This window comes from Hyperoodon ampullatus, assembly GCF_949752795.1.
Source record: "Hyperoodon ampullatus genome assembly, chromosome: 12".
In the NCBI taxonomy this organism is placed as follows: domain Eukaryota; kingdom Metazoa; phylum Chordata; class Mammalia; order Artiodactyla; family Ziphiidae; genus Hyperoodon; species Hyperoodon ampullatus.
The window spans coordinates 73,110,305-73,128,408 of NC_136925.1; the positions used below are offsets into that span (position 1 = coordinate 73,110,305).

General features: G+C 43.0%; 1 protein-coding gene across 1 annotated transcript in view; it reads left to right on the forward strand.

Annotated features, from left to right (window-relative positions):
• Positions 1 to 18,104, forward strand: part of UST (uronyl 2-sulfotransferase) — a gene marked incomplete at both ends in the record, with an annotated part of 296,437 nt that overhangs the window by 234,341 nt on the left and 43,992 nt on the right. The window contains one exon of the mRNA XM_079716162.1: positions 1,025 to 1,182. Coding sequence (XP_079572288.1) covers positions 1,025 to 1,182 — 158 coding nt within the window. The remainder of the gene's footprint in view (positions 1 to 1,024; positions 1,183 to 18,104) is intronic.

The following is an 18,104-nucleotide window of genomic DNA, read 5'->3' on the forward strand; positions in this document are numbered from 1 at the left end:
CGGGGGCGGGACACAGCTGTTTCCAAATTGCAGCTCACTCATTGTACTTTTTGCTTACACTGTGATTGCTGCTTAGTTATTATGTGTGTTGTTGTTATTGACGTTTTGCTGAGTTAACCAGTTTGTTTATGGTCAGAATTCTGGGGCTAGAAGTGTCCGTTTTCTGCTTCATTATAAACTCCTGAGTGCAGGAGGCCTCCCTCACCCACCCTGTCCCCTGTAGTAAACGCCTCCTGCTTCACGGTCAGGGCTTCAGATCCTGGGAAGATTTGGGGCCAGTTGACTCGCTTTCTGTCAAAATGAGGATATTTATTCCAAGAAACAAGATTCTAACTCCTTAAAGTACTTTTAAAATTATCTATTTCCCAACCTTGGGGCGAGGACTTCTGATGCCTTATCTCGTGATGATTTTCAAAACGCTTTCAAAATGTCACCTTGTTCCACCTTGATGACAATGATTTGAGCTAAGGAAGGATTATTAAAATTTTTCAAAAAAGAATCCTGGCTTGCCCAAATTCCCCCAGATAGTCAACGCCAGCCAGGCCCGGAGCCCAGCTCCTGGGATCCCCATGCTGGACACTTAACATTCATATCAGTGTTGTTGGCTCAGAGATCGGCCTTACAAATAAGATTAGGCTGTTTTCCTTCTGTAATTGAAAAAAAAAAAGGTTTGTTTTTAAATTCCTCAAAAGAATAAGAACATTAGTGGTCATGACCTGACACCGATTTTGATTTCTACAGAAATCAAAATCAGTCAGTTTCATATTTCAAAACTTCTAACGTTATGGGTTCGGTTTGGTCCTCCTATTAAAAGGCCATTCTAATCAGCGTTTATTGAGACCTAACTGCCTGGGCCCATTTTCTCTTAACAAACATTGAGGTGGGGCTTGCCGGGCCCTGGAGAAAGTGGGATTTGGACTTACGTGACTGGGGACGGGTGGGAGAAGGGAGAAGCTTCCAACATGTTGTTGCTGCATTTCGAAAACCAATCTTTGATTTCAAAATCATTTTTATATCCATAAAGGGAGCCTGGTGAGTGGGCCCTTGAAAGAGCAAAACTGAACGTGAATGAAAACTTCCTGCTTGTGGGGATTCTTGAAGAGTTGGAAGATGTGCTGCTTTTACTGGAAAGATTTTTACCTCATTACTTCAAGGGTGTGCTCGGTATCTACAAAGACCCAGGTAACTCCGTCTGTAAGCAAGTGCTTCTCTGTTTTGAGGCTTACTCACCTTGAAAAGGACTCGGGAAGTAAAGGTGTAAAATCATCTCTTCTGTTAGTCAAGGGGAGCTCCCCTGGCTTCCAGGCAAGGTTAGAACCACGAGATTTAGATACCAAAACCCTGAGCTTCAGGGCCAAAGATAACTCGCCATGTTTTAAAGGCCAGATGCTTCCATTTCTCCCTCTGGAAAGTGAGATTGGCTGCATTCCCATCGGCCGTGTCCTGGTGCTGGGGTGAACCAATGAACAGGCAGGTGTGTGTTGGAGTCCTGGGGGAGTGTGATGAGGTAACTCTGGCCCTACTTCCATTTGACAAAAGCAAATCCTGGCACATAGAATCCATAAAGCAGCACACTGAGAATCCAATTATGATTTTACTCTAATAAATGGAGTGGTGTCCAAACAGAAGCAAGAAAGAGAATGCAGCAAAGCAATTCTAAGGGTTGCCCATAGTGTCACTGTAAATATCATTACTTTCAAAAGTCCATCATTTGTTTTTCTCATTATAATTTTATCTTGAAAGGCAAATGACCTTGTTTGTTTCTTTCCTATTCTTAATCTACTGCTGCCACAACAGTACCTCTTCACTAATCCGTTTATGGTTTTGTTTTGTTGTCCGGAAATGGAAGGTATTATTGTGCTTTGTAGAAATGAGGCACAGAGGAAGGGCTTCCCAAACGCAGCCTCTGGCTCACATGCCACGCAGCCAGGCAGGGACCTCGTACCACACCTGCATCACTGACAGGTGCTGATGCCCAGGTGAACTGGTTTTGCCTACAGGAGCCCTAACTTCTGTTCCATCGGGTGGCCCTACCACTACCAGGGACTCGCTGGGGGAAGATGATTTTGCCTTGGTCTCCCAACACTCTTATTCAGAGATAAACTCCCACGTACTTACATGACCATGGACCTCGAGGTATGCCCTGCAGGTGTGTCTCCGCAGCAAGAAGTGTGGTTGGAATAGCTAGAAGCGTAACAAACTCTAAATTGTCATTTTTTGAAATAGGGCCTTCCTTTGCCCTTTCAACACTGGGCAATTTAAAGAGTTCTCCTGTGACCAGTTTTTAGCTCTGTAGGACAAAGTAAACTCTGGTCTTTGTGCAGGGAGGAGTCTCACCCTAAATCAGGCTCCTTCGAAGAAAAGGTTTATGTTATTCATTGTTATTTCCCTTCTTTGGCTTTATCTTGCTGTATAGTGTGTGTGGGCGTGGGTGTGTGAGATGTACAGTATGAGATAAAAGGCTAACTGGGTCTTGGAGGCACATAGCTGACAGATAAGAAGAACACACTCTTGTCCCAGCACTTGGGAAGAGTATGGGTGAGGCCCCATCATGCACGTCATCCATCCTGGGATCTGGGATTAACACAATTCACAGGATGTCACAGTCCAGCACACCAAAGGTCAACATCAGAGGTGTAGGTCTGATAACTTAGAAGAGGACATTTTAATCTTTGTTCTTCTTAAATACAAATAAACCACAAACAAAAATCTTAGCCCCAAGGGCTCACTTACCTACCGCTGTCAGGATGTATCATCTTCACTTCCCAACTGTTTTCCTCATTTAAATACCTGACTTCTCAGGAATTGTGAGCCTTCGTCCCGTGATCTAGAAGCCCATTAATTAAAATAGAACATATTTTTGAAAATTGAGTGACTGTTAGCTCTTTTGTCTTTAGCTGTGATCTTTCCACCTATAAAGATTTTTCTCCCCTTTGAGTTTGGCATAGCAGTATATGAAATACTTCTGAGGCTGCTGCCCCAGGGAGAACGCAGGCCGGCCAACACGTTACCAGTTCACACAGTCCAGCTATACTAGTGGTTAAAACAGAGAGACACGTCTACACTGCCCTGGGTTCCCACCCTCCGGGTGCACTTCCACACACACACACATACACACACACACATACCTCACCACGCCCCCCCCCACACACACAAGGGGGTCTTCAGGACTCTGGCCCAGGACTCAACAACTGTTCTAATTTAGTCCCTGAGTGGAACTGGTGTTAAATATTTTGCATATCACTCCAGTGTAATGGTCTCTGCTGCCACACGGCACGGAGACAACAAAATGAACATTTGAGTGATTCTTCAGTAACTTCCCCTGTGTTTTGTGGTCTCTCAGGCACCTTCTGTGAGATTTTTCTATGGTAACCTTGAAGGCCAAGCAGCTCCACAGTTGCTCTGTCCCGAAGTTTCCTCATCCCCTGAAGCAGGGGACAGGAGACGAGCATCCACGCCTGGCCAGCTTTCCAGTATATTGTAGCCTCTGCCAAGACTAAGCCCCTGTATTGTTTTCTCATGGCCACACATCAGTGAGCTGGTATCAAATAGGTTAGAGGAAGAGAAGCAGCAGGTCACTTTATCATTCACACCAGAGCCTCATCACCTGTGCATTTTCAATCTAAACTCACAGATAATGGCCCCTAAAATCATTGCTCTTGCCCTTTATACAAGAATTTTATAACTGAGTAGACCAGAGGACAGAGGGAAGAAACACTAAAATCTGAGACCTTTAAATATTTGTAGATTAAACTGACCATGGAGCTGGATTAAGATGCAAACACTCCACTGGCCATTTTTCTTTGGTGCTCATCCTGTTATTTAAAAAATGCAGGTGTGTGCAGATTTCAGTAATCCCCTTCCAGCAAGATGAAAAATATTTAGACCAGTCTCACTGCTGAAGAAAAAACACGAATAACAATAACCGGGGAGCTGGTAAAAATAACGTCCGCTAGTCAAATGGGTTGTCACTTACTCTAGATTGGAAGGATAGTCATTAATTCTTCCCAGTCAGTACTGTGGGTTCCAATAACCCACCATTTAGAGAAGTCAATAACTTCGCGAAATAATAGGTCAACTGTTTGTGCTCCCTCACCCCAGCCATTGCCTGTAAGAAGGTACATGCTGGTGAGTAAATTTGTCTCCTATCAAAAATATTTGAAAAACTTAGTCGTCATAATTTTTTTTGAAATTTAGTCATTTTATATTAATGTTTGCATTCTGTGGAGACCCAGTTAGTGTATCTCAGAAGAAGTTGATGATAGTAAGTACTCAAGATGAAATAAGAATGAAAGTTGTAGCCTGGTGGATAACCAGGAGAACACACTCTGGTTTTTCTCGCCAGCCCACGGGCAATTGCTAATGTTGAGGCCAGTACCTTGGAGTGAGGGCTCAGTAAACTCCGCCCAACCTGCGTATGAGTTTGAATTGGGGGAACCAAGGCCAAAACAGATTTACTGGGTAAGAGTGACCTCACTTCTTTAACTTATGCCGTCTCATTTTTTGTTGATTAATCTCGATTACATTTGCTCATTACTTACCTTTCAAAAACAAGAAGCTTGGAGCCGGCCCAAAGAATTGGAGAGACAGCTCCATGGTCATCCACCGAAATGTGAACCAAAGGGCCACAACTTAGTGTTTCTGAGCCACAAGCGTTAATGTGTTCATGCATGCTTTTCCTCCTTAGCTCTTAAAAAGGGACACCCTGTAAGCTATCAATATTTTTCTTAGTCATAATTTCTTTAGGAGCTAAAATCACAGTGGTGTTAAAGGCCACAATAAATAAGTAAATTAATTAAAGACAGAGAATAAGTGAATATCTGTGCTAGGAAAAGTCCTTATATCAGCATCTCGCATATCCGCCCCTGACTTGGTGAGTAACCCAGCTGTTCCAGCTCAGTAGCGCCACTTAGCATCCAGATACGGAACTCTAGGACCTGATATTTTAACCCTCCTACGCGAGGACTACGTGAGGACTTGAAAGCTAATCCTTTTCCCTTGTATTTTAAATACTTTCTAATCCTTTTCCCTTGTATTCTAAAGTTTCCGTTACTACTAGCATTACATTAGTATTCATTTTCAACTTGTTTCCGTTACAAATGTAAACACTGGAACCTCAGTAGAGAATTTACAAGACTTTTGTGGGCTGTCTTGAGAATCTGGCCACCAACTACACTACAAAGGAAAAATGTCTAATTCCAAACAGAATGACTGACGTGCTAACTTTGAGGATTTAAGTTCATTCATAAATTGGGTGCTTTGTTTTGTTAAAAGAAAAACTGCTTATACTTAAATATTTTTATTAACAACGATGATAAATAAAGTACAAATTTAAGTATTTTTTTGCTAGGCATGAATGATAATTAGACTCCTATTAAGGGTATAGCAGTGTACTCTTGGAGTTCATTTGCATTGCAGTATTCAAATCTGAGGATATTTACATAGAAAATTAAAATTGTCCTATTATTCATAAAGAAAAGTTATTTATTTATTTTTTTTTGCGGTACGCGGGCCTCTCACTATTGTGGCCTCTCCCGTTGCGGAGCACAGGCTCCGGACGTGCAGGCTCAGCGGCCATGGCTCACGGGCCCAGCCGCTTCGCGGCATGTGGGATCCTCCCGGACCGGGGCACGAAACCGTGTCCCCTGCATCGGCAGGCGGACTCTTAACCACTGCGCCACCAGGGAAGCCCAAGAAAAGTTATTTTTTAAGGAAAGAACACTGAGTTGGGAGTTTGAAGAGACTCCTAGTCCGCTTTCTGCGGTGGTTCTGCCCAGAGGACCCGAGCAAATGTAGCTTTGTGTGGTTGATCGCTAAGGTCTATATTATTATGATACTGAAGTATCACATAGAAGGTTTTAAGGCTCCTCTTTCTACCTTCTGTTGATTAGCACAATTATACGGTGCTTCCCCCCCGCCCCCCCGGAAAACCACAGGCAGTCCCCATTGCCTTCGTAATTCCCAGGTTTAGTTATGGAGACTCTCGCCACCTAGAGGACATGACGAATCCTCGCTGCAGGGTCATTCCTTCAGAATCCCCGTTCTTCCCTAAGCCAGGGATCCCACCACACTCTCTGGTCACACTGTCCACCTTCTCTCTCCACACCGTATGCATTTCTGTCCAGAAGACAGAATATCATAATTATTAGAGCACAGGCTCTGGAGTAGGCAGCCTGGGCATTAAAGCCCGTTCTCCCCTTAACTGGATAACCAGAGGTAAGGTGTAACCCCTGTACCCCATAGCTTCCGCATCTGTATAAGGCACATAAACAATACTGTCAACTTCACAGGGTTGTTGTGAGAGATGAACCTGATCGAATCCATGTAAAGCCCTTAGCCCAGAGCTTAACATATGATTGTGTTCAATAATTAACTATTAGCCTGCCAACCACATTACAGGAGAGAGGGCCATTATCTGGGAGGCACTAGGGCTTCGGCTCTCTCTGTAACTTCTACATGAAGGAAAGAAAGAGCGAGAAGGGGGTGGGGGGGAAGAAGAAAAAAATGATCACCCTTCACTTATTTCATCAGTGACAGCTGACTGTGAAATCGCATGCCTTTAGGAAATAGTATTTCTGACTTATAAGGAGAGGAACAATTATATTCTGGCCAATACCTTATTCCTGAAACAATCACAGGGAATACGTTTAATGGAAATATTACTACAGTGACATGCTCAGGACTGAAAAACACACACCACGCAAGTCACTGAGGTTTTTTTTTTAAATCATCTATTTTTATGCCTGAACTCTTAGCAGAAATATCAGGGCGTTAAAATTTCAACCTTAAATGAAACCCACTGTTGAGATGTGACCAGGGCCAATTACCATTAACTCGAGTTGAATGTTGAATCTTTCAGACTGTTATGCATCATGTTATTTAGTAGATATAGGATGGGTGTTCAATGATTTAATGGCGTTTTTATTTTAACTAAGACCCTAAGATTCAGTTCTTGAAAAACCTTTATTTTCCATAGGCAGAATTACATACTTCAGAGCGCTGTTAATGAATTAAACTTTGTCCAGCAGGTGGCAGTGTCTCTCCATTTTCTCAAGGAAGTGCTTGTGGTTTCCTAACAGTTTGCATCTGCTGACAGGCGTTTACAGAATGCTTGAACACAGATGTACAATTATGCCCAATATGGGGCCTAAAAATGGGATCGTATCAAAAGGATTCCAAGTACAATTGATTGCAGTAGTCCAAAGCACATTATCTGAGAGCCAGTGGGGTCGGGAATTGGGGGATAGTTTACAAATAAGTTTGCGTGGGTTAAAAATATATGTACCGTCTACTCTGGTTTTATAAAAATCATCCATCATTCTGCAACGATTGGATTAAGCATGCTGTTTCTCATTTTTTATTTCCATCTTCTTATTACTTTTGTGCTACAACAAAACCCAAAAACATTCTGGAACTTCACAGGTATACAACTGATGGTTGGGAGAAATTCAGACTATCCACAGGCACCAGTGAAGTTGTTTAAAAACCTCATTTATCAGGCTTCCCTGGTGTCTCAGTGGTTGAGAGTCCGCCTGCCGATGCAGGGGACACGGGTTCGTGCCCCTGTCCGGGATGATCCCACATGCCACGGAGCGGCTGGGTCTGTGAGCCATGGTCGCTGGGCCTGCGCGTCCGGGGCCTGTGCTCCGTGGTGGGAGGGGCCACAGCAGTGAGAGGCCCGCGTACCGCAAAAAAAAATAAAATAAAATAAACCACCTCAATTATCATTTATGAAAAATAGGATACCAATCTGTTATTGGTTCATGTACCATCAATATTCTCCATAATGATTTGTTTATCACCAGTCATGTCCTAGAGTCAGATTCTAGTCAGGTTGGTACTGCGTTACGTGTGTGTGTGTGTGTGTGTGTGTGTGTGTGTGTGTGTGTACACCCATTCATGTTCAAACAACTAAACTCCTTATTACACAGCAATGGTATCTTAGTGAATAGTCTTGCATGCGAACATCAGCAACAGTTCCTAAATAATAATAATTTGCATAGCAATTTACCGATTATAAAGCACTTCCATAAGATGACCTCATTTGATTCTTACACGAATCCTCTGAAGCTGAGGAAGACAATTAGTCTTTGTCTCATTTTCTAAATAAGAAAGCTGAGAGTCAAAGAGTAGAATAACTTGCCCACAGTTATCAAGTCCTCAGTGACCACAGACATTCAAGCTTCTGTCCCCAGAACCACCACAAACTCCATGAATCTATGACCCTCCAAACAGCCTTCATATTTAATCACTAATACAGAGCATTAAGTGGGTATTAAGCACTCTTATGTATTGCAGTTGAAGGTAAATGCTTGAAAATAAAATCTATAGATTATCTCTATTCAACACATGGTCTGATTTTATAGTAATAACGTTCCAAAAATATTTCTCTTCTTTGAAGACTAATATTTAAATAGCAGGTATAATCTGAAAATACTAGAAAAATTCAACAAGCACTTTCAGCAAGTGTTTCCATGTCTGCAATACACTCCAGTCCTGGGCAACAGCCGTATAAAGATAAAGAAAACCATATCGGGCATGAATGCCATCACAAACTGGATGGGCACTTCCTACTGGAGATATTTGGGCCAGGCCTTGAAGGGTGCATCGCTCTTTACCAGGTGGATGTGGAAGGAGGCAAGTTAGGCAGAAAAAAAATAACATGAGTGCAGACCTGGAGGTGTGAAGGCACAGAAGTCCCAAGTCCCATACTTGGGAGGCATGAGGGGCATCCAGCCCACCTCGGCCCTTGCCTACTGACCTTGCCTCTTGGAGCTGAGCCCCCAATTCTTCGCAGCTCAGTCACCCTACTGCTAAGCCAGTCCTGCCCAAGGCAGGAAAAGTGTCTGCAGCCTTAGATCTCTATGTGGTCCAACCTGGAACTGAGTCACTCATACCAATCCCAGAACCAGTGGCCAAGCCACAGTTGCCAGAGGGCCATGTGTCACTCCCCCAACCCCACTTTCCCTGCCCTCTGCAAGCCTGACCACCACCCAAGGACCCCTCACTTCCTAACAATGTGTCAGGATACTGCCAGGTTCCCAGGTCCCTAGGGCTGGGATTCTTCCTCCTTGCTTGCTTTCTGTTTTTCTGCACCCAAGACCCAGCCACCCTCCGGGCCTGGCGTAACCATTGGCTCCAGTCGGTCCTGCACTGTTCCACTGGGGAGCCCACCACACCTCTCCAGACACCACCTGCTGCCCTGCCTGACCCCCAGATTCCCCTCCCTGCCCACCAGCGTGGACTCCCCTTCTGTTACCAGGCACTCCCTGACTCCGGTGAGCTCACTGTGTCCCTTGATGCTGCCTCTGGTCTTCCTGGCCTCCCTCACTAGGAGCCCTTGGAATCATCCCTCCAGAAGTTTCCCCTAGTCCCCACCTCCCACCCATGCACCCTGGGAAATTGATCTCTTCTAGGTTCCAACCTCATCCTCTGGAGAACCCCAGATGCTCCCCACAGTGTGGCCAGGCATGGGGTATGCAGTTTTCTTTCTTATGATTCATTTCCCCAGACAAACAGTTGGCTAATAATATCTGGGTGTGTGGTGGAGGTACCAGCATTCTTCTGTGTTTATAGGTGAATTTCTTCTACTTGGGAATTTATTCACTTCTACTTTGAGCAGTTTTTAGTTGAACTTGACAGTAATATGCTTTGCATTGAGTAAGAATGTTACTAAGGGTGGAATTAGTCACCACAAATTTCAATTTTTGGACTTTCCTGGTAACTCAGCAAAGCTGAAATGCTCCTAGAGCCTGGGCAAAGAAGATTAGAGACCCGACCCCAGAGGGTGATAGTTGATCTTTTTATAAAAGACCCTGTGAGCTTCCTGCTCTTTCATGCCCAAACTTCCAAGGTCTGTACCCTCCCCAGGGCCTAATGTGGTGATGTGGAAAGGGCCTCAGACAGAGAATTTCAGAACGGTCTTTGTGCCCTTGACTCACGGTCTTGCCTTGCTGACATTCTTTGCTTATAAAATGTACCCCCAGCTGGGGTGAAGTACAATCCTTACCCATTTCGCATGACTCAACATTTTACAATGGAAGCTTCTATTTTTGTTCAACTAAATCTTGTTCAAATAAAAATATCATTTCCTGGTCTGTATTTTTTTTAATATCTCATACATTTTTATCAACATATAATGTCCTAGCTTTTCACATCTTGCAAATGGTGTTGGACTGTGAAAGAACACGGTGAAAAACTTCAGATATACCTGCGTACAGACATTGCTGTTTTTCGTGGTTTCTTGTGAGCTATATTAAGCATATTCATTTCACTGTCCGCAAACCCATAGATAAATCCAATCTAATTCCCCACGGATGAGAGTAGGGAAGTTTTGCTTGTTGAGTGGGAGTTTCAGATACTCTGACTGCAAAGTCTCCCCTCTCCAGTTTTTACAGTATGCTTCTAAGTACTTCTGTTGCCTTGTCATAGCCAGACACTACTGGAGCTATTTTTCAAAACATGTTTTCCTAGAATTTTACCTTCCTGTTTTTTAACTGTACTTTATATATTAAAGCAGTGCATGTATATAATTAAAAATCAAATAGTACTAAAAGGCATGTAATGAAAAGCAGTCATTTCCTATTTCAACCCTCTCCATCGCAAAGTCTGGTTCTGCAGAGGCAAACGCTTTCAGCACAGTTCGCTGGTTCTTCTGATAATCACCACCCTCATTAGAACTAGTATGCACAGGCTTGTTTTATTTTTGTTGTCTTGATGTATTTATTTGAGACGTTATTTAGTTCTCTTATTCCACCACCCTCACCTCTACGTCCTCCCCTCCACCATCTTCATAGTATAGCTCTATCCATGTTTTACATGCGTAGTCCCTGTTTACGTCACTGTGACTGCATATGTTTGTTCGATGCTGATCCAAGTAGTACACCATCATCTTGTTTCATTTCTTGCGTAACTTATTGTTTTTCTAGAATGGATTATTGCCTTGGGTTTTTTATCCGCTTAGATTTATTTATACCCATCAACATTTTCATATGTGCCATTAGATCTGTTGTATCAATCTTACTTTTGATTTTTTTTCCATATTTTTATCGGATAAGTATACCATTCCATTTCCTGCTCCCCCATCCCAGGACCACTACCCTCCTTCCCACCCAGAGCTCTCACTTCCTGCTTCCATCTGGGCTGATTACTCAGAAGCTCCCTTCACAGCTGTCCTGCAACTTCCCTTTACCATTTTACTGAATGTATTGTATCCCTGATCTTCTGAATCCCTCAAATTCTATTTCTTGATTTAATAACTCATTTTATTCCAAGATAGGCCCAAATTGCTTCCTGATAAAAGGTGCGTGGGAGGTAGTAAACTCTGAGTCACTGCATGTCTGAAAAGCTCCGTGTTCTACCCTCTCGTCTGACTGACTGTTTGGCTGGGTAGGGTTTCCTCATACATGCACTTCATTTCCCACATCTTTTTCTCCGACTTTCTCATTCTCTCTCTCTCTCTCCTGGAGTGTTCCGTTTATTCCTTTTATGAAAGTTTACAACACCTCAGGGTACTGAGTATTCGGTAGATACATTTAAGCTTAAAACTCATGTTTTTCATTTCTGGGAATTTTTCTTATTTTACTTCTTTCATGATTTTATCACCACCATTTTCTCTGATTCATTTCTGGAATGCTGTTGGTCAGATGTTTGAATCCCTAGGTGCATCCTCTCTATGTGCTTTATATTTTTTTCCTCTCTTAATTTCCATTTCTTCAACTTTTACTCTCTGGAAGAGTTCCTCTATGTGTATTCCAGTCATTCTGTTGAATTTTCTCTTTTCCAAGAACTCTTTTTTAATCTTTTTTTTCTTTTTGCATAATATCTTGCTCTTGTTTGCTGGGTACAATGCCACCTTAAATCTCTGAAAATTACAGAGATTTTAAAAAAGTGTTTTCATCTATTTCTTACATTATCTGTACTTGCTCCAGGATCCTTTCAACTGTTTGGTTGATTTGGGCATCTCTTTTTCAGTCTGAAGTCTTTCCTCTGGTAATCTTTGTCGGAATTCATATTTGAGGGTGAGACGCTAAACAGCTCATTGAAAGTGCTGTGCAGTAGGGAAGGCTTATCATCTAATGGACCCACTTGAGATGATCAAGCAGCGATAGAAGTTTTACTGGAAAAACATTTGTTAGGACTTTAGGTCTTTTTTTCTCTGGAGTTGATCCAGTTTCCCCACTGAAGAGTCCCCCAAACATCCCCTTGGGGGATGGGAGGTGAGGAGGGAATGGGGGAGCAGCACACACGTCTGATTGCTGGTGGGGGACAGGAGCTGAAGGCCCACGTTCAGGCACAATTCACTCCATTGTCCTCATTTTAGCCCCTGCTCTCCTCTCTCCTCTGGGTTAGCAAATCAATCTGGAGCCTCTGCCAGATTCTTTGGAGACTAATTCTAAGATTGCCAGATCGCAGGCAGTGGAGAATGGGGGAAGAAGCATTGCAAGATAGCTGGCTGCATGCAGGTGTGGAGGGAATTTGGGGCCCAACTGCTTCATAGCCAGACTACCTGCCTCATGCCCGGCTTTCCCATCTGGGCTACCTGGTGCCACTCCTCTCTCTCTCAGGGGTTCTTTGGGTGAGCTGACCCTCCTGATGTATGTCTCCCCTCTGCCAACACTCCAGTGTATATACTCTGCCACATGCAATGCACTCCTCCAACCACTTTTCATCTTCCAGAAGTTGTTTGAAGTGTGTCTTCTATTGAACTCCTTCTCCAGTTCTTTGTCCTTGCAATCTTTTTATAAAATTATCATCCTTTACTGTCACTTTAGTGAAGTGTTTCAAAGGAGAGGTGTTGAAGGCCTGTAGTCAGCCTACTGCATTTAGCTGGGAATGTGCTAACTACCTGAACTTTAAGATTCTATTACCAGTTTTGTGTGTATAGCTTCTAGCTAGATTTGTTATAAATGTTTCTTTCATGTGATATCTGCATAGCCATGATGTGAATCGGGCTACCGTAGCACTGCCTTCAGCATCCATATCTTGGGATTATAGTACTGATGAAATTTCAAAAGCAAAACAAACAAAAACAAGATCCCTTAATGGTAGTTTATTAGTTAAACCCCTTTGTGTGTTTTTTTTAATTTTTATTAGAGTAGAGTTGCTTTATAATGTTGTGTTAGTTTCTGCTGTGCAGCAAAGTGAATCAGCTATATGTATACATATATCCCCTCTTTTTTGGATTTCCTTCCCATTTAGGTCACCACAGAGCACTGAGTAGAGTTCCCTGTGCTGTACAGTAGGTCCTCACTAGTTATCTATTTTATACATAGTAGTATATACATGTCAATCCCAGTCTCCTAATTCACCCCCCTCTTGGTATCCATAAGTTTGTTCTCTACATCTGTGTCTCTATTTCTGCTTTGCAAATAAATTCATCTGTACCATTATTCTAGATTCCACATATAAGCGATATTATATAATATTTGTTTTTCTCTTTCTGACTTACTTCACTCTGCATGACAGTCTCTAGATCTATCCACATCTTTTTATTGAATGATGTTTGCTATGATGAGGCCCCAAACTACTGTTTTTTAAAATTACCTGGAAGACAGATCAGGGCCATATTGGAGATTTCTTTAATGGAAGAGAATGTAAATTATAAGAACTGATAAAAAAGTCACTCTCTCATGATCAGAGGCAGTACCCGACCATCCAAAGATACCATGCCAGTGTAACTTGGCAGAAACAGGCACCACCGTTTTGTGTGCTGTCATGTGTCGTTTCCCTAACCTAATGCAGGGATAGTGACACAGGTATCCCAAGCCTGAAGAGTCCAGGGCCTCGGTCCATGAGCGCTGTCAGTCAGCACATATCCAGGAGAAAAAGCAGCCATTGAGAGGGTTTCTCGGCAGCAGCTGCTTTAGCAGCAGTAGCAGCAGCTCATATAACAAATGTTTCATGACGAATGCAAACAAAAGCCAACTCCGAAATTCCAGCTACGCCATGTCCAAGCCAGTTCAGAGTCGTATCACCACTCTGTTCAAGTTTTTTCCCCTCTCTAAATGCATTCCATATGAGCCGTGGTGTTGGGACAGCTGGGATCTCCTGCATTCACTCAGAAGGCTGTTTTTAAAGCCCAGACTGAAAGGAAAGTAAGTCAGTGGGAAAATAAACTCAAAGAAAACACTGAGACTCAGGTGGGTGTGGGAGGTGTGTTTGCTTTCCCCAGCCAGGCATGACCCCCGGAATGGGGCTGAAGGCTGAGAATCCTTTAGTCCCCCTCCTCGGAGGCCTGGGAGCAGGACTGTCCAGTGGGGCCCCTGAGTCGGCATTGGCCCTGGCTCCGGACAAGCACCACTTCTCAAAGTGTGGTCCAAGGACTGTTGCCAGCCCGTAAGCTGCTTGCTACCAGCCCATGGTGAGATGAGGTAGAAATTGAGAGTAAGCCTGTAGAAACTTTGATGGTAATTTGGTATGGCTCTGATTATTTTTTTAATAACTCATTTTTATTGTAGTTTACAAAAGTATCAATCTGAGATGAACTACAGTGGGAAAAATTCAGAGATCTTTTGCGAAGCAATGTTGTAGATTCTCCCACTGGCTTGGGCTGCCCAGGTTAGCAAGTAGGAGGTCATCCAATTGACAAAAACAGTCCTAAGGTATTTGGGGCTTATGAGGCACCATGATTCTTCCATATGATTTTGCCTTCTTGGCTTCAAATCTCAAACTGCTGTTCCATAGCAATGGCTGAACACCCAAATTCAAGGAGATGTGATACTTTGAAACTCTGCCTTCCTAGAACTGGTGCCTTGACCTAAAACCTTTAAAAAGTCATGATTCACACTAGGATAGCACTTTCACAGTTAACAGAGTACCTTAGACTTAGGTTGACTCACTTCTTCCTCAGAACCAAGTTCTTCCTAACTTGGTTAGGTAGTGTTGTAGGTTGAATTGTGTCCCCCCAAAATACGTTGAAGTTCTAACCCCATGTATCTGTGAATGTGACCTTATTTGGAAACAGGGTCTTTGCAGATATAATCACGTTAAGATGAGGTCACATTGGATTAGCGTGGACCCTAAATCCAATGACTCATGTCCTTACAAGGAGAGAAAGATTCAGAGACACAGGAAAGAAGGCCATTTGAAGTCAGAGGCAGAGATTGGAATTATGTTGCCACCAGCCAAGGAATGTCAAAGATTGTCAGCAAAGACAGTCAGAAACTAGAAAGAGGCAGGAAAAATTCTTCCCTCGAGTCTTCAGAGGGAGCATGGCCCTGCTGACACCTTGACTTTGGACTTCTAACCTCCTGAACAATGAAAGGATACATTTCTGTTATTTTAAGCTACCCAGTTTATGGTAATTTTATGACAGTCCTGGGAAACTAATACAAGTAGAAATCTTCATCCCATTTCCAGATGAATATCTGGAGACTCAGTGATAATAAGCTCTGTCCATGTTCAAAGCAGCCAGCAAGTAGCAAGACCTGGATTTGAGCAAAGGTGAGCGCTACCCAGTACACCAGATTGCCTGTCTTTGTGGGACAAAGAAATTGGGGGAAAAAGAAATATCTAACATATGGAGAAAGTTAAATAAATGACTTTACAATAATGCAATGAAATATGAAGAAGCCATTGGAATTTCATTTTGAAGAATTGTTCATTCTGGACCACTAATGAAAAATCAGACACACTATTATATTGTACTATATGTTTATAGTGTACACACAATATGCTTAGAAGAACAAACTACAAGGGAAAAAACAAAAGAACAGCAGTTGTTAGTTGTGCTTGTGGGCTCTGAGTAGTTTTCATTTGTTCCTTTAGACTTTTCTGTTTTATCTACCTTTTTTATAATACACATGCGTCGCAGATGCCACAGTGCGGTATGTCCTGACACTGTGCTCTCTACCCTCCATGTATCTTCTTAATCATCACAGTGGTGCAGCAAATTAGATATTATTATCCAAATTCTACTGAGGAGGAAACACACTCAGACAATCTAAGGACTCTATCTGAGGTCTCATAGCTGGTGAAAGGCAGAGCCTGTCTGGCTTCAAACCCACTATGCTTGGTGGCCTCTTCCACTTTCATGATCAGGAAAAAAGAGGATTGTGGGAAGGGGCACAACTGAACAGTGGTGAAACAAGAAGAGACTGTCACTATGGCCCCTTCAGGCAGGGCTTGCTCATCCTCGGTCATTTGTATGAAATAGAGGAGTTCTCCTTTTGCATTAACTCTACAGAGACTTCTTGAAGACAGGGACCATGGCTGCTACCTTCCTGATGCCCCATAGTACCCACTGTAGAATGCTACTCATCAGAGGTGATGCCTGGCTGTCCTCCCATCCTTCCCTTCTTTCTGAAACCCCCTCCTGGCAGAGTTTTGGGAGCACTAGGTAAAGCACAGTTACTTACTGAGCATTTCCAGGACAAATACCTGGGAGCGCCTGCCTGGGTGAGCAGATGTCCTATTCCTCCAACCCCCACACCTGAAGGCTAGTTAGAGCATGAAAAAAAATGTGCTATACTGTTCTCTGTTTGATGTAGCCCTGAACCTTTCCAATTTGAATAATTCAAACCTTAACCATAAAAAAGTGTTGATTTTTAATAGAGTATTGAAACAAGTTTTATTCCATTAGTATATCAAATAGTTTCATCATAGAATTTTAATTCTCATTTGTCTGATTCTTTGTTTCCATTATTTTGATCTGATTTTTATTTATATTTTAAATATTTTTTTTCCTGAAAAATATCTCCAGATACCAGCAGATAAGCATTGTAAAAATAAAATCTTATTTTTTATGTAGGTCGGTGAAAGGCCTTCAATTCAGTCTGTCATCACGCATCCTCTCTAGGAAGGTGTGTCATTTCCCTGGGTGCTAACTCCATGGCACAGCTTTTTAAAGGCTCAGTAGCATCCTGGTAAAGACTCCCAAGGCCTCTTCTTACCTGATTCTATTTCCGTGATCTGAATACGTTTCTCACCCATCTTACTAATATGCTGTAGCAGATTCATTCTTCAGCCCAATGAATGAATTGTGCCCGATGCTCCTCCTTGCTCTGAGACAGTCTGTGGCATACCCCTAAGAACTTGGGTGGGTATCAATTGTACAGAAATGCCACCTTCCTTGCTAAAACATAAGTAAAGCCCATTATTTCCAGGAAGGAAATTTCTTGATAGAGAGAAGCAACTGGGTCACTTACTCAACAAACATCAATTTTGCACTTACTATGAGCCAGGCAGCATGTGAGCACTTTATAGATATTATATATTATATAACCCATTTAATAGTCATGACACTTGTCTCTGTGGCTGAGTTCTCCTTGCACTGCTGGTCCCTGTGCTCCCTCTTCAACCTCCAGCCCAGAGAGGTAGATCTGGAATGTTCCGCAGGAGAGCAGAGGGAAAGGCACAGAGACAGGGGCATAAACCTGGATAGTTTGGCTGCAAGGTCTAACTGGCATCCCGAGGTTCATAGCCAAGGAAAGGACCTAGAGCTGTGGCATTCCTGTCTTGTGTCCCCCAGTCCACGTTCTTTGCTCTTCTGCAGATGTCCCCCTCTTTCCAGGGAGACCCATTGCACCAACCTTCAGTTTAGTCGTGCAGACTTTCTGCGACGATGGAGAGTATTGACGACAGTCTCTGGTCATTGTGAAGCACACACACCACGGTCTGGATGCCTCATCCGTGTTCATTCTCTCCCATAACTGGAGATCAGGTCCCTCTCTCACTCATGCGTCACTGTGAGCAGAATGGACCCTCCTCATTGTGAGCAAATGAAGTTTCTCTTCTGCTCTTCCTACTGCATCATTCTCCTTTGTGCCTGCCTCCAGCCTTCCAGTCCCCTGTAAGCCAGCAGTCCTCAACCTTTCTGGCACCAGGGACCAGTCTTATGGAAGACAGTTTTTCCACGGACTGGGGGAGGGGGATGGTTTCGGCATGATTCAAGCGCATTACATTTATTGTGCACTTTATTTCTATTATTATTACATTGTGATATATAATGAAATAATTATACAACTCACCATAATGCAGAATTAGTGGGGCCCTGAGCTTGTTTTCACCTGCCACTCACTGATAGGGTTTTGACATGAGTCTGCAAGCAATCGATTTATTACGGTCTCTGTGCAGTCACACCTCTCGGCCAATGATAATCTGTA